A 16056-nucleotide genomic window follows, 5' to 3' on the forward strand; every position below is an offset into this window, starting at 1 on the left:
ATACTAATTTCCAAATCAGCTAGGAGTTGATTGGCAGAAAGCTGAACAACAGGGCAACAGGATTGCCAGGGGTCAGGAATCTGTGAAAGAAAGGCTGAATGAAGTTGGAGGAAATGAGCTAGAGAAATTTGGAAGAGCAGTAGCTAGGAGAGCAGCAGTTTGGGAAAGCAGATCTAAGCCAGACATCCTGGAAGAGAGGGCAGCTTCAAAGATTGGTGGGAGCAAGGAGAAGCAGGGGGTTAGCTGACTTTCCAGAACACGGGGTGGAGTTAAGAAGACTACGGTATGCCACAAACTGCACAAACTATATTCTCTGTCTACCACATCCCCAAAATGCACATATTTGCAACTGGTTTGAATCCTAATGAACCTCATCCCATTTTTGATTGTGACATTGTCAAGGTCAGGGATCCTGTCATTTGTTTTTCAGGATGCCAGCAGGGAACAAGCACTCAGGAAGTATTCACTGAACCCAGCTGAATGGAATGTTGGATTGTCTGGGGGGGTGGTTATTTGGGTAACATGAAAAGGGAAGGAGCAGAAATTCAAGACACCATTTCATCTCTTAATCATGACAGCAGAAGCGATCAGAATGCCTATAGGAAGATCTAGTTGGAAGGCTTCTAATTAGTAGGCAGAGCAAATTGTTCATGGTAAGTCCCATTTTGGTTTCCCTTCTAAAACCTTAGTTAAGATATACTAGGTTTTCTGTACAGCAGATGCTTTCAGCCTGAGGCTGGCTAGACAACAGCAAGCCTAAAGACAGAAAGGGATTTGAAAATTCTCCAGGTAACTGGCTGGGTACACTGTTGCTAACTGATTCTCAGATGATCCACAGCTGGCAACGCCAAAGAAAAATGCTGGGTGGAAGAACAGGTGGAAAGGGGAGATGTAAAGATACCACATCCTGTGATGGTTTGTTCAAGCTATTTCTTACTCATATAGGGGCAATGTAGACAGCAGTGAGAGCCAGTCACTTTAATTATCGGTCACATCTGCTTTTAGGGACATTCCTTCCATCTTCTTTTCACTCCAGCCACTTTTACAGATGATTTTACTTTGGGCAGTATGTCAGCCTCAGGTCCATTGTGTTTTTTTTGTTTTGTTTTGTTTTGTTTAGCAAATACCTGTGTGCTAAAATTTTATGTAGGTATAATAAATCTATGAATATAGTTTATATATACACAGATTAATTCAACTCTTTAAATCAGTGACACATAACTATCCATGCACATAAGCTATATCCTTACAGCATCCTTGAGGCATGAACGGAAATCTTCCAAAATGTGTGGGTCCAGTAATAAAGGCACTTCCAGAGACGATGTTTTATCTAAAACCCCTCTCTAACACATGATCTCTTCCCCAATACCAGAAACATTTTATTTTTCCTTTATGAGAATGAATACTTCATCTAAATGGATTTTAAATAATGAAATGACTTTCCCCATCCCATCAAATCTAACTTATTTTTATTTCAAGATAATTAAAATGAACAGTTTTAGAGTTTCAGAGTATTGTAGAAGGATGTATTTATTAAGAAGTGTCTCAGGTTGCACATATTCAAGGGAGATCACTCAATGCTTTAGCCAAAACATAATTCAAATATTCTGGAAATAATTTACGATGATTTCCCAAAATTCATATTCTCCCTTCTCCTTGGCCATTTTGCAGTTGGGTAGGACTGTGTGACCAGTTCTAGACAATAAACTGCGAACAATGAGCTTCTCTTCCCAAAGAGAAACATTTCTGTGCCAGTGTAGATACTCCAGATCTATCTATGCTCTCTGGCATGGCAACCCATGATGACTGAGATGGTGGCTTCTCCACCAACCTTGTTTTTTTAGTGGCGGTGATTGGCAGAACCTTCCCTTCTACTGATCAGTAAGAATTAACATTTATGGTTTTAGTCACAATGATTTGGTAATGTTTACTAGCACAGAATACTCAGCCTACTATAGTTTAAGTGTGTGTATGTGTATGCATGTGTGTGTATCTATATATTTATTTTAAAAATCTAATCAATATATATTTGATATATATATATATATGTATATATATATATATAATCTAATACATATACATTCATATGGTTTTATTAATTCCAGAAGAATTTTATGTGAACTAATTTGAGGCTCTTCTATCCAGAACATATTATGTCTTGTTATTTAAAAATTGTTGAGTTAACATCATTCTCAAAATAACTAACTGAAGAAAGACTCAAAAAGCAGATTCTAGAGGTGCCTGGGTAGCTCAGTCATTAAGTGTCTGCATTTGGTTCAGGTTGTGATCTCAGGGTCCTGGGATTGAGCCCTGCATCTGTCTTCTTGCTCTGTTGAAAGCCTGCTTCTCCTTCTCCCACTCCCCTTGCTTGTGTTCCCTCTCTTGCTGTCTCTGCCAAATAAATAAAGTCTTAAAAAAAAAAAGCAGATTCTATTTGCATTATTTGTCATCAACAATTTTAAGGCTATGTACAGCAGTTCTAGATCTACATGAAGTCTAAGAAAGATCTGTACATACAGGCTATGTAAGAAATAATTGGAAACATGTATAATAAAAAAATTGCCTTTATAAGCCCTGTAAAATTATGCATTTAGGCTTAGTAAAAGTCTTTCTTAAGAAAAGGTTATATTTGTTTCACATTGTCATAGTGATACAACATAAAATAATATGTTTTTTTTTTGAGTATTTATTTATTAGAGAGGGAGAGAGAGCTCATGAATCAGGGGAGAGGCAGAGAAAGAGGGAGAGAGAGAATACCCAGCAGATTCCTTGCTTAGCAGGGAGCCTTATGTGGTGCTTGATCCCATGACCCCAAGATCATGACCTGAGTTGAAATCAAGAGTGGGATGCTTAACTGACTGAGCCACACAGTCACCCCCAAAATAATATGTTTTATATAATAGACATGTATTATACAATTATGCTCTAGAAATACTGTATACAAATATGGAGGAATCCTTTATAACTCTTACTGCCCCCTGCTGGGGGGTTTCTTTTTCAGTTTAATACAATATAAATGGAGGCATGACAGTCCTAGAAGCAGAATTTATGAAAAACTGAATTGTTTTGAAAAAGCGGGGAAATGATAGAAGGTGATGAGTTGTACTTCAGAAAATTCTAGGAAGAAGAATATTAGCAAACAGAGAGGAGAATTCCCAGGGTTAGCAACACAGACAGAAAGAAGCACTAGGGGAAAAAATATCTATTGAAATCATATAAATTTTACATCATGTTAGTTGTGAAGACTCTCTGATCTTTCTGCAGGAATCTTTGGAAAAATCTTATTTACCAAAAGCCAAATGATCAAACCCTGACTGATTGAATTTCTTACATAAAATGCTGAAGATGCCATAGCCTATTTACTAATTTACCAATTGATGACTTTTTACTATGCCCTGGTTTAACCTGATAAATGTCTATAGAAAGGGGCATTAATTAGAAAAAATCAAATAGCCACACTTTATCCACAGATTCCATTTGTGTGCACTAAATCTGCATGGCGATAAAACAATTCTAAAAGCACTAGAAGAAGTGGTTGATGGTCAACACTTACTGCGAGAACAATCTGGAGGGAACTATGAGCCACTTCTATGTACTGGTACTCCAGAAAACACCCTGAGACCGTGATGTAGCGATGGTCTTCTGGGGCCCAGTCTGGTGCAGGTGTCACTGATGTTACCGTACATCCTGGTCCATTCTCCATCCACCAAGATCGGTGCATTGAAATATTAAAAGTCAGGATAAGGTCTGTTTCCTGCAAGAAGGCAATTTATAAGGATGAGAATTACTTTACAAAGGTTAGTCAGCTTATTTTAAGGGACTGACTTGGTGTTTTCCAATTGGAAATGTGTTTTTCCCCCCTCCCCTTACCCTATTTTATGGACAGAAAGGAAACATCCCAAGTGAAAGTTATGTGTCTATAGATTCCATTTATGAGGCTTGCTTGACTACAACATAAATAAAAATATTTACTGGTAAAATTATCAATGACTGACATTAATTGTAACATTGAAGAGTTCTTACTCTTGGGGACTTACAAATATTACAAAAGGAGTGATTTAAACTATTTTAAAATGTGAAGTTCATCATATTTTAAATCAGCTACTTTTTCAACCTCAGAATATTTACCTTTTATACATTTAAATACTAAAGTTGTACTTCAATTTGGCAAAATTTAATATAATGTGGCTAAAACTAAAATTTGTATGAACTTTACCTAATAAAACATATCATTATTTGGTCAAAATGTTTCTTAGGAAATATTAGCAAATTCTTACAGAGTAGAGATAATAAGTCAACAACCCTTTCATTGAAGTTCAGCATGTTAGGTAATGTGTAGCCATAATGGAATGGGAGGTAAATTTCTGTACTTAGAGAGTTTATAATTACATACACAAACAGGCAGACACATGTTGTCTTCCAGGAAGAGAATGACTGAAAGGAAAATGGCAAACACATTCTGTTACACAGTAAGTCAAGGGAAGATGAGTCCTAACAGAGAGGGTCAGTGGTAGAAAATATAATTATTTCACTCTCAGTGATAGTGCTACAAGGTAATAAATACCAACTATTCTTACTCCAAAATGAGATCCTAAGAAGGATCTGCATAAGAAGATCCTGCATAGAAAATAATCTTAAATCAGGTTTTGTGACCTCACTCACTCGCTCACACAGAATGTGAACACTCACTTGAACACTCACTCACACAGAATGCCTGGAAAAGTTCAGCTGAAGTGGTCAGGGGATTTGTAGATTGGAAGGATGATTCCTCTGGAGCGAACTATGGTATGAGTCACATGATCTCCAGGGACGGAGCAAGTTAATCCTCTTTCTTTCCAGCCTATTGACAAAGGCTTCAAAGCACCTCTTGCAACCTGGGAGGTAGAGCAGACTAGTTTCTGACTCAGGCCGGATACATCTTAAAGAAAGCCTGTGGGTAGAGCTACCTGCAAATGGCCAAACAAAAAGTTTCTACACTTTTTGATTACATTTATTGGTTTTTGAATGTTGAACCAAGCATGCATATCTGACACAAACCCCTCTTGGTGTGGTGTGTACTTCTTTTCGCACATCGTTGGATTCAGCTTGCTAGTATATTTTTGAGGATATTTCCATCTGTATTGTAAGAGGTATTGATCTGTAGTTTTCATTTCCTGTAATGTTTGTGTCTGATTTTGATATTAGGTTAATACTTGCTTCTTTGGAATGAGTAAGAAAGTCTTCATCTGCTTCTATCTTCTGAAAGAGATTGTAGAAAATTGGTATGATTTCTTAAATGTTTGGTAGATTTACCAGTGAACCCATTGGGCCTGATATTTTCTGTTTTGGAACGTTGTTTATTACTGATTCAATTTCTTTAATAGATATAGGCTTATTAAAATTGTCTATTACTTCTTGTGTGAGTTTTGGTAGATTGTACCTTTGAAGGAATTTGCCTAGGTTATCTAGGTTATTAAATTTGTGGTCCTAGAGTTGTTAATAACATTCCTTTATTATCCATCCAATGTTCATGAAACCTGTAGTGATGACTCCTCTTCCATTGCTGATGATATTAGTAATTTGTTTCTTCTCTGATTTTTTTCTTATTGTGGCTAACGGCTTATCAATTTTATTGATCTTAAAGAATCTGCTTTTGACTTAATAGATTTTCTCCATTGTTTTCTTGTTTTGAATTTTATTTCTGCTCTGATTTTTATTATTTCTTTTCTTTCTGTTTACTTTGGATTTAATTTGCCTTGCTTTCCTGAAGATAGAAGCTTAGTTACTGATTTTAGATCTTTCTTCTTTTCCGATATAAGCATTTAATTCTATAAATTTCCTTCTAAACGCTGCTTTCATTGCACTGCAGAGTTTGATATGTTGTGTTTTCATTTAATTTATTTGAAATAAGTTTTAGCTTCTCTTGAGATTTTTTTTATGATCCAAGTGTTATTTAGAAATATACCTTTAATGACCAAGTGCATGGGGATTTTCCAGTTTTCAGTTGTTGATTTCTTTACACTTTTGTGGGATATTTTTCACTATCTTTCTGTACTGTTTCTATCACTAATTCTTTTTTAAACTGACCAACAGAACTGCAAAAACGCATTCAATATTAATGTCTACGTGATCTAACACTTTAAACCAATCAATTCCTTGTCTTTTTTTTTTCCTGGGGATCTCTGAACTGGAGTCTCAGTCTTCTTCTCTCATCAGTCTCTATGCAACTGATGCATAGATTTGGACATGGGACTTCACTTAATATCATTAGTTCTCTCTTTCGTTGGATCCCCAGTTTCCTCTATTTGACTAAGATGACCTTAACATTCCCCTCAGTTTGACTAAACAGGTTTCTTCCTGAGTATAGACCTTGACCACTCTTTCCTTAGAGCATTTCCTTTAGAAAACTTGCAATTATAAATTCTTCCTTTGTTCCTTCAAGATGTAAATTTTATAAAACTCAGGAATGTCTTTCTCAAGTCCCTGGTAGCCATTTCTTCGAAATGTCATTGTCAAGAAAGATAACATCAATATCTCTCAGTCTCTGTGGATAGGTAGAAGTCTAACATTGAGGGGCGCCTGGGTGGCTCAGTGGTTTGGCCTGCTGCCTTCGGCTCGGGTCATGATCTCAGGGTCCTGGGATCGAGCCCCACATCGGGCTCTCTGCTCCGCAGGAAGCCTGCTTCCCTCTCTCTCTCTCTCTCTCTCTCTCTGCCTGCCTCTCTGCCTACTTGTGATCTCTGTCTGTCAAATAAATAAATAAAATCTTAAAAAAAAAAAAAAAGAAGTCTAACATTGAGAAGCAAAAATTAACAGACACAGATGACCTAATCACATTGACTAACCTCTCCAACAACGTCCTCAAGTACTTTTCCATTAGCTCAGCCCAGCATTTACAAATCTTCCTAACTTTTGTTTCAGTGGAATTGAGTTTAAGTTCTCTCCTCTGTAACAGTCATAAATAAAATTTCTTGCCTGTTTAACTTGGAGTTGAGCTCAGTACTACACTCACCTCTCTCTTCCTTATTATAGTAGTTAGAAAAACCTGTCTTTCCATTTTTAACAATTGTTCAGTGCAATTTTTCTTAACAGCTCTCATGTCTCTTTCTAGGTTTTTTCCCTTGCTTTGCAGAGTGCAAAATTCATTAGTTTCCTAAGAATAGGTGAGTGATGTCAAACCTTATGTGTTTTCAGTCAGCTTTTATATTAATCGGTATTTTTGGTGGATATATGCTTCTTTGTTGAAGAAGATTTCCTCTCAGAGTGGGTGAATATTTCTCCATTATCTTCTGGTTTCTTTTATAACAGTTAAGAAACCTGATTCCATTTTGTTTCCTGCATTTTTTTTATGTAACTGTTTTCTTTTTTCTGATCTCTTACATTATTTTGTTTTCAATAGTGAATATTTCAAAAATATTGAAAAATGCAGAGGGTCTTACAGCAATACCTTTATACCCATCACTCAATCTCCTTAAATCTTATGTTATATTTGTTTGTTGTCTTTCTTTTAATAAGATTTTATACATAAAAATAATGCTGCCTCTGTGCTCCTCTTATATATTATTTCCTTCTTTCCTTCTTCATAGATAATTACTATCATGATTTTGGATTAATACTCTCATGAAAGTTCTTTATAGTTTTACTAAATGTTTACATATTCATTAATAATATAAAATATTGTTTTAAGTCTTAAAATGTGCATATTCACTCAGGTGGAACCTAAAAAACCAAAACAAATGAATAAAAAAACAAACAAAAATTAGAATCACACTTGTACATACAGAGGACTGATGGTTGCCAGAGGGGGGGTGGATGGGTAGGGTAGGCAAAATGGGCAAAGGCGAGTGGGAGATACAGGCTTCCAGTCATGAAGTGAATAAGTCATAGGAGTAAAAGGAAAATACAGGTTATATAATCAGTGGTATTGTAATAGTGTACGGTGACAGATTAGCTGCCCTTGTGAACATAGCATAATGTGTAGACATGTTGAATCACTACATCGTACCCCTGAAACTAATTTAACATTGTGTGTCAACTATACTCAAAAAATAAATTTAAAATGAAAAAAATAAAATGTGTAAAATGTGTATACCCTCTAATTTATTTTGCTTCCATATATTTTTCAAGTTTATATAAGTAGAAAATCTTCGTTTCATATAAGTTCTATAAGCAGAACTTTGATGGCTTTTTCTTCTTTTGATTTAATTTATAGAGCATTTGGAAGGCATTTCCATCATGAGGCTGTTCCTTCCATTCCAGAAAACATTCTTGTATTTTATCTAAAATTGTTCCCTCCTCTCCACTTTTTCTGTTACTGTAGAAATTTCTGTTAGTCAGACATTTGACTTCCAGGATTAACCTCTTACATTCTTATCTTTTCTTCCCCATTGTTCATATCTTTACCAACTCCATACAGTGTTATACTGAATTATATATTTTATTTTATTTATTTTTTTTTAAGATATTATTTATTTATTTGACAGAGAGAAATCACAGGTAAGCAGAGAGGCAGGCAGAGAGAGGAGGAAGCAGGCTTCTCGCGGAGCAGAGCCTGATGTGGGGGCTCGATCCCAGGACCCTGGGATCATGACCTGAGCCGAAAGCAGAGGCTTTAACCCACTGAGCCACCCAGGCGCCCCTGAATTATATATTTTATTTTTAATATTTTGAATTTTAGGAGTTAATTATTGTCTTTGTATACTTAATATTTTTAAATTGTTTCTGATTTTTCTTAGTTTTCCGATTTTTAAAAAATTGTGATTTTCACATCAGTTTTGTTTTATCTGAGTTAATTATTTTTACTAAATAATTAAGTTGATAAATTAGTAAATATTAATAAAATAATTATCAAGCATTTACTATGTGCTATATGCAACAATCCTGCTTTTATAAGTGTTTATCATGTAGTAGGGAAAATGGACAACAAATACATAAATATATAAAAATATCAGCGTCAATGAAAAAGTGCTCCATATCACTCGGCATCAGGGAAATACAAATCAAAACCACAATGAGATATCACCTCACACCAGTCAGAATGGCTAAAATCAACAAGTCAGGAAATGACAGATGCTGGCGAGGATGCGGAGAAAGGGGAACCCTCCTACACTGTTGGTGGGAATGCAAGCTGGTGCAGCCACTCTGGAAAACAGCATGGAGGTTCCTCAAAATGTTGAAAATAGAACTGCCCTATGACCCAGCAATTGCACTATTGGGTATTTACCCTAAAGATACAAATGTAGTGATCCAAAGGGGCACGTGCACCCGAATGTTTATAGCAGCAATGTCCACAATAGCCAAACTATGGAAAGAACCTAGATGTCCATCAACAGATGAATGGATCAAGAAGATGTGGTATATATACACAATGGAATACTATGCAGCCATCAAAAGAAATGAAATCTTGCCATTTGCGACAACATGGATGGAACTAGAGCGTATCATGCTTAGCGAAATAAGTTAAGCAGAGAAAGACAACTATCATATAATCTCCCTGATATGAGGAAGTGATGATGCAACATGGAGGCTTAAGTGGGTAGAAGAAGAATAAATGAAACAAGATGGGATTGGGAGGGAGACAAACCATAAGTGACTCTTAATCCCACAAAACAAACTGAGGGTTGCCGGGGGGAGGGGGTTTGGGAGAAGGGGGTGGGATTATGGACATTGGGGAGGGTATGTGATTTGATGAGTGCTGTGAAGTGTGTAAACCTGGTGATTCACAGACCTGTACCCCTGGGGATAAAAATATATGTTTATAAAAAATAAAAAATTAAAAAAAAATATCAGCATCACAATGTAGTGATCTGAAGGGGCACATGCTCCTCAATGTTTATAGCAGCAATGTCCACGATAGCCAAACTATGGAAAGAGCCTAGCTGTCCACCAACAGATGAATAAAAAAAAAAGTTATGGGGACGCCTGGGTGGCTCATTGGTTGGGCAGCTGCCTTCGGCTCAGGTCATGATCCCAGCACCCTGGGATCGAGTCCCACATCGGGCTCCTTGCTCAGCAGGGAGCCTGCTACTCCCTCTGCCTCTGCCTGCCTCTCTGTCTGCTTGTGCTCACTCGCTCTCTCTCCCTCTATCTCTGACAAGTAAATAAATAAAATCTTTTAAAAAAAAAAGTTATGGTACATATATATGTATATGATAGAATATTATGCAGCCATCAAAAAAATGAAATCTTGCCATTTGAAAGGATGTGGATGGAACTAGAGGGTATTACTGTAAGCAAAACAAGTCAATCAGAGAGGGACAATTATCATATAATCTCCCTGATTCCTCAAATCAGAAGATTTGAGGGGAAGATCATAGGGGAAGGGAGGGAAAAATGAAATAAGACGAAACCAGGGAGGGAGACAAATCTTAAGAGACTCTTGGTCTCAGGAAACAAACTGAGGGTTGTTGGAGTGGAGGAGAGCGGGAGGAATGGGGTGGCTGGGGGATGGACATTGGGGAGGGTATGTGCTATGGTGAGTGGTGTGAATTGTGTAAGACTGATGAATCACAGACCTGTACCCCTGAAACAAATAATACAATATATGTTAATAAAACAAAAACAACAACAAAAAACATTTAACGTGATCATCTAAAACTGAAAAAAAAAAATGTCAGTGTAGCAATTAACATATGGAGTAAAATAAATTCAGTAGAGAAACAGGATAACTGACGGTTGAGTCATGGGGAAGTGTAATGCTATTTAATTATAATGGTAAAAAAAAACCTGTCCTATTATTTTGTGTTAAGGGAGTCCTGAATGGGGTGTCTGGTTGGCTCAGTGAGTTAAGTGTCGACCTTGGCTTACGTCATAATCCCAGGGTCCTGGGATGGAGTACAGCATTGACATCAGTCTCGCTGCTTAGTGGGGAGTCTTCTTTGCCCTTTGCCCCTTGCCCACCCACCTCCCCCCTGCTTGTCCTCTCTCTCTCTCAAATAAACAAATATAATCTTTAAAAAAGAGAGAGACCTGAAAGAAGTGTAGGAGTGAATAGAGCAAAGATGGGGAAGGGCATTGCCAGCAGAGGGAAGAGCTGGTAGGAATGCCATGAAGATTTTTTGTTACATTTAATTTTGTCTCTGACTTTCTGCTGGGAGTCTTTCCTTAAAAGTCTGGGTATCCCTGGTTGTTCTTTCAAATCCAAGAGGAGAAAGTTTAAAGCTTGAGTGGCAGTTATTTTGTACTAATGGGTTAGTCAGCTAGTGTTCTCATAGATGACTGGGCAGTGCCTTCCAAATTCTAGATCTATATGGAGCTGTAGGACTTTGTTCTGGGTCTCCTGGTCTACTAATGGAGTATGGTGGGCACCATCCCACAGAATGCTTGGGCTGAACTGGAAGGAGTTGCTGGTTTTGATACATTGTATGCACTTTTTTTTTTTTCCAGTATGCAGTCTCTAAATTAATATGTGTTCAGAAATTTAGCCCATGCTTACCTTTGTCTCAAGAGTCTCACTTGTCCAGAAGGGAAGCCTAACTGTATAAATTAAAGAAACTGGGACAGTCTAATTTCTCCTTTGAATAGGTTATTCAGTCCATTCCCATTCTCAGTCTTGTGCCTCACACATTGCTTACTTCTAAATCCTGTCTTTTGAAGGGCTTTATAGGTCAAATCTGTACATTGGAGCCTTTTTCCACATTTTTATAAACTTTAGGTTTTTCCATTCTGCTAAGTCACTTGCCAATCCTCCATCTATTTTTCTATGTTATGAAAAATGTTGATAATTTCTGTCCTTTTCCCCCTCTCCTATTCTCTTTTACTGTTTATAATTTTTTATTCTTTAATATCACTATAGAGGAATTTAGGGATAAAATGTAAGTAAATGGATATCTTCAACCAGCAATCATTAACTGGAAGATTCCTGGCATTATCTTATATTCTCATTTATCTTCCTGTAGACATTTAAACAAAAAACTTTGCTTTTGATATGCATTTGTACATTATTTTAACCACAAAATATAAATTCCTTGCTGTAAAACAGACAATAGAAAGGTCTTGAAATTCTTTTAATGCAACAGAACTTTCTGTGTGATCTGCTCCATGCATAATCAATAGGTTATTTAATTCCCATATATTTTGTTAAGTTTGAGCTCAAAATTATAAGAACTTTTGAGACAATGAACAAGTCTTGATAGCACAAAATAAGAGAGAAAACTGTAAACCAAATCTTGTGAATTCTACATGGATTCATATTGAAAAACATGCAAAATGGTCTCATAATTGTAAGAATTTAAAAGTTTTAAATCTAAAGAAAAATTTCATAATTATATGTTCAGATCAGTATAATAACAAAAGCACCCTTTGTATCAATAGATTTATTCATTTCTCTTAGTAAGTCTCCAAAAAGTTCAGATTGAAGGACCCCATTATCGCTCATGCCAATTTTCAAAATAACAGGGTCTGATGTGTTATAGGAAAGCTGTTATTAGCACTAAAAATTTGTTTCTGACAGGGGCTATATGCATTCAGGTCAACACAAGAACCCTAACTGCTCAACAAATAATAAGCATTTGATTAAAAAAAAAAAAAAAAAGGTTGACAAGCAAATGAGAAAAAGATACTAGTAACATCTCAAAATTTCAATAAAAGGCTAAAATTTACTTTCACAGTTATATGGCATTTGAAGAAGAGCATACATGCATGTATCTGTTCCAAGAGTAAGCAATGGAGAATCTATCACAGAGATTCAAATGTGGATAGTGGGAGAGAAATTTTGAGTTGAAGTTTAAAAAATCTAAAATGTTTTCTCAGATTCTTGGAGTTTTCTATGACTAAGTTCTTTTGGAATAATAATACTGAAAATGGATACTTTCTCATTTCTAGACTGCTTAGTCACTATCAGAAAGGCTAGAACCTGTACTTTATAATAAGTCAATTAGGTTACAGTAAGTGGCATAGTTGGTAACACACATTAAATTACTCATATACTATAGGCAAAGCCATAAAGATGTGAAGTGATAGATGTGATCCCTAACATTATGGAACTTATTGTCTACTTTCAAGGATGAGGTGTAAAGATAAAATGTAGCAATATAGGGAAGCATTTGGTAAGTACCTGAACAGAGATGTGGGCAGTCTATGCAGGGGACTTTGGAGGGTGTACTGCCTACAGGTAGCAGTGGACCAGTACTCTGGTGGGATAGCCTCCAAGAGATGAAAACTCCATCTGGGGCCAGAAAAAAGGCCAGACTTAGAGAGGCTCATGGACTGGGGAGAGGGGGAAGACTGTTTTACGTAGGGGGCCTAAATAGTCAAAATTGCAGAGTTAAGTATTTGTCTATTTAAGAACTTGATTCTTTAAGTGGCCTTAATTTTATGAGGTGAGCATTTGTGAGAAGGAGCAGTATAAAATGGCTTCGAGAAGATCTTGATTTGGGGCTGGATTGAGCAGGGACTTAAATGCCAGAATAACATCCTGGCTTATTGAAAGATTTTTGGTCAATGGCAGGGTGTGGGCACGGTCAAACCTGAACCAAGAGGAGTTGCAGTAAATGATAGTCTGCTGTGGGATTGGGGTGGGGCAGTGCAGGAAGCACGACGGAGACCAGTAAGGGTGCTGTTTGAAGCAATAGTCATTATGAAGACAATGAATGACTCATGCTATAAAATTCAAATGCTTGAACTTATTCACCCCAGACTACTGTCCTGAGTTCTTCAGGGGTCCAGGGAGGCAGGATCTAAACCGCTGTTTTCAGCAGTCAGAGGAAGATTGGGAACAAGTCAGCATCCTCCTCTCCTTATTTTAAAACATGCTTCTGGTGACGATATTAGAGGAATGCCAGCAAGCATATTTAATGGAAAGAAGTAAATTTTAACAACAAAAATGTTCTGGGAGATCAAAATAAATTAATGAAAGCATGTGCGTTTAGGGGCATCTGGGTGGGTCAGTTGGTTAGGCGTCCTACTTTTGATTTCAGCTTAGGTCATGATCTCAGGTTCTGAGATTGAGCCCTGAGAGAGTTTCCTGCTTGAGATTCTCTCTATGCTTCCCTCTGCTCTTTCTCACTTTCTCAAAACAGACAAACAAACAAACAACAAAAAAAACCCCATACATATTTAGTTGTAAGGACTCAGAGAAGTAGTTAGGAAACCTTGGGATTGAATGATATTCTGTATTAGCCTATGATGCAGGAGCTGGAATAGTGGGGAAGGCTGTATTTGACACCAAGAGTCATTTCTTTTCAATGATCTCTTATTTATTTACAGGCAATATATATTGGATTACAGTTTAAAATAACACCAGAAAGCATCATTCTATATCTTATTGCCAATATCTACATATGGATACCAATTCATAAGAAACATTGAAAAATTCTTAAAAATTATCATCAACCAGGGTTTGTTTCCTCCTGGTAAACTTAATATTCTAGCCCTAAATATAGCTCTGTTTTTTTGTTAGGATATGCATAGATCTATGCAAATCTACATATAAAAACCCCAATGCTAAATTTATCTTGGTAACATATGAAAATCAGTGACAGCAAATTATATTGTTCAAGATGCCAAGGAGAAGAAGCTGAGCAAATATAGATTTGAGAAGATGAGAAAAATTACAAATGCGTTTTATTTAACAGGTTGAATGAATGTTGCATATGTAGGAATGCAGCCCAGAACATAAGGAAGTTCCTATCTAACAACTCCAAAATCCAAAAATGTGATTCATCCTGCTATAAGATGAACTTAAGGGAAGTAGATGGGGCATCAAATATACATCTGTGCCCTTACTTTCTTTTAGAATCTTCAACTATGGACAACTTTGGGATTTAGGATTGCAGATCATAATTCAATATAACACCATAGCTGGTGTTGACTCCAGTTCCTAGTTCTTATCATTAATTATTCAAGGAAAGATTTTTACAAGTATTTCTCTGAGTGTGGAAAACATTATACCATTGCTCTAAAAACAGATGAGGGAAGTCTGATGGAATTCGGGTTGTTAAAATTCAGATTTTAAACACAAAATGTGTTTCTTCTCACTACATGGAAAGATTCACTAAAGATTTAATATAAAATGTTTAAATTTCATTTGCTATTACATATTCTTGACTGAAACATGTTTCTCATGTCTGTGGTCCAACAAAGGCCATTATTTCACTTTTCCAAATCTTATCCTGACTGCCTTCTTAGTCCAGATAAATGTTTTATGTTACCTCACAATGGGTCTGCACTTTCTGCATTTTGAGCATTGCTGCAAAAATCACATTTTAATAAAACCCTCCTCAATACCTTCTTTAACATCCTGTATATCTCTCTGCATTTAAATTAATACTCTGAGCTACTCCTTCTAAGAAGCTTTTCCTGATTAACTTCATTCTCTTTTCAGCACCACAACGTTATACCTAGTACTTCTTTGTATAGGTACATGAATAGCAATACTATCTTGGTTAATTGCTTTCTTCTTACGGGTAAAGGAGGACATGAAGCCCCAAGTACAATCACTGTTCCTTCTCAAAAAAAAATAAAAAAATAAAAAAATCCACATTAACTCTCAGATGAAGAAGAAAGTTTGCATCTGAACCATAGAGAATTTTGTTTTAAGGTGATCTTTGTAATGTTCTGAAAGAGAAGCGGGGTCGGGGAGGAGAATGAAAGGGAAGGAAAAGATGGACAGGAAAAATAATACAATAAGGAAGCCTGTGTTAATGTTAAAGTTAATTGAACCTCCAGGCTCGAAAGTCCTAATTTTTTTTTTTTTTTAAACTTTCTAAAGTTAGGACTCATCAGCTATGAGTATGATCCAAGTTTGGCAAAATGAGTCTTCTCTCTCTCACACCCTTACTAGCAGATGCTAGAGGCTGACTTTTCTCAGCTGGTTACAGTAATGAAAGATCAACTTCTCACTGACTTCATAGTTTTCCATGTACTGAAACCTCTTCAGGCAGCTTTTCCTGCTGTTTTCTCACTTCCTGTTTGTTCCTTCCCTGCAGGTATCTTTCCCCATCTTGTGAGTGTTCCTTTCCTGTCTATGAGCTTTGAACAGCGATCTGCATCCACTCTAGGGGCTTAGGGAGGCAAAGAACAGGTTAGCTATTTAAAAAGAGGATGCTACTGCCATTTCAGCACTTGTCTGAAGGCCGC

General features: G+C 36.6%; 1 protein-coding gene across 4 annotated transcripts in view; it reads right to left on the bottom strand.

The window, feature by feature from the left end:
* NKAIN2 (sodium/potassium transporting ATPase interacting 2) overlaps positions 1-16056 on the bottom strand; it is a 1017271-nt gene that overhangs the window by 172251 nt on the left and 828964 nt on the right. For all 4 annotated transcript variants that reach the window (XM_059177667.1, XM_059177666.1, XM_059177668.1 and 1 more), the window contains one exon: positions 3554-3754. In XM_059177667.1, the coding sequence (XP_059033650.1) occupies positions 3554-3754 (201 nt within the window). The remainder of the gene's footprint in view (positions 1-3553; positions 3755-16056) is intronic.

Source organism: Mustela lutreola, chromosome 6 (genome assembly GCF_030435805.1).
Source record: "Mustela lutreola isolate mMusLut2 chromosome 6, mMusLut2.pri, whole genome shotgun sequence".
NCBI classification, from domain to species: domain Eukaryota; kingdom Metazoa; phylum Chordata; class Mammalia; order Carnivora; family Mustelidae; genus Mustela; species Mustela lutreola.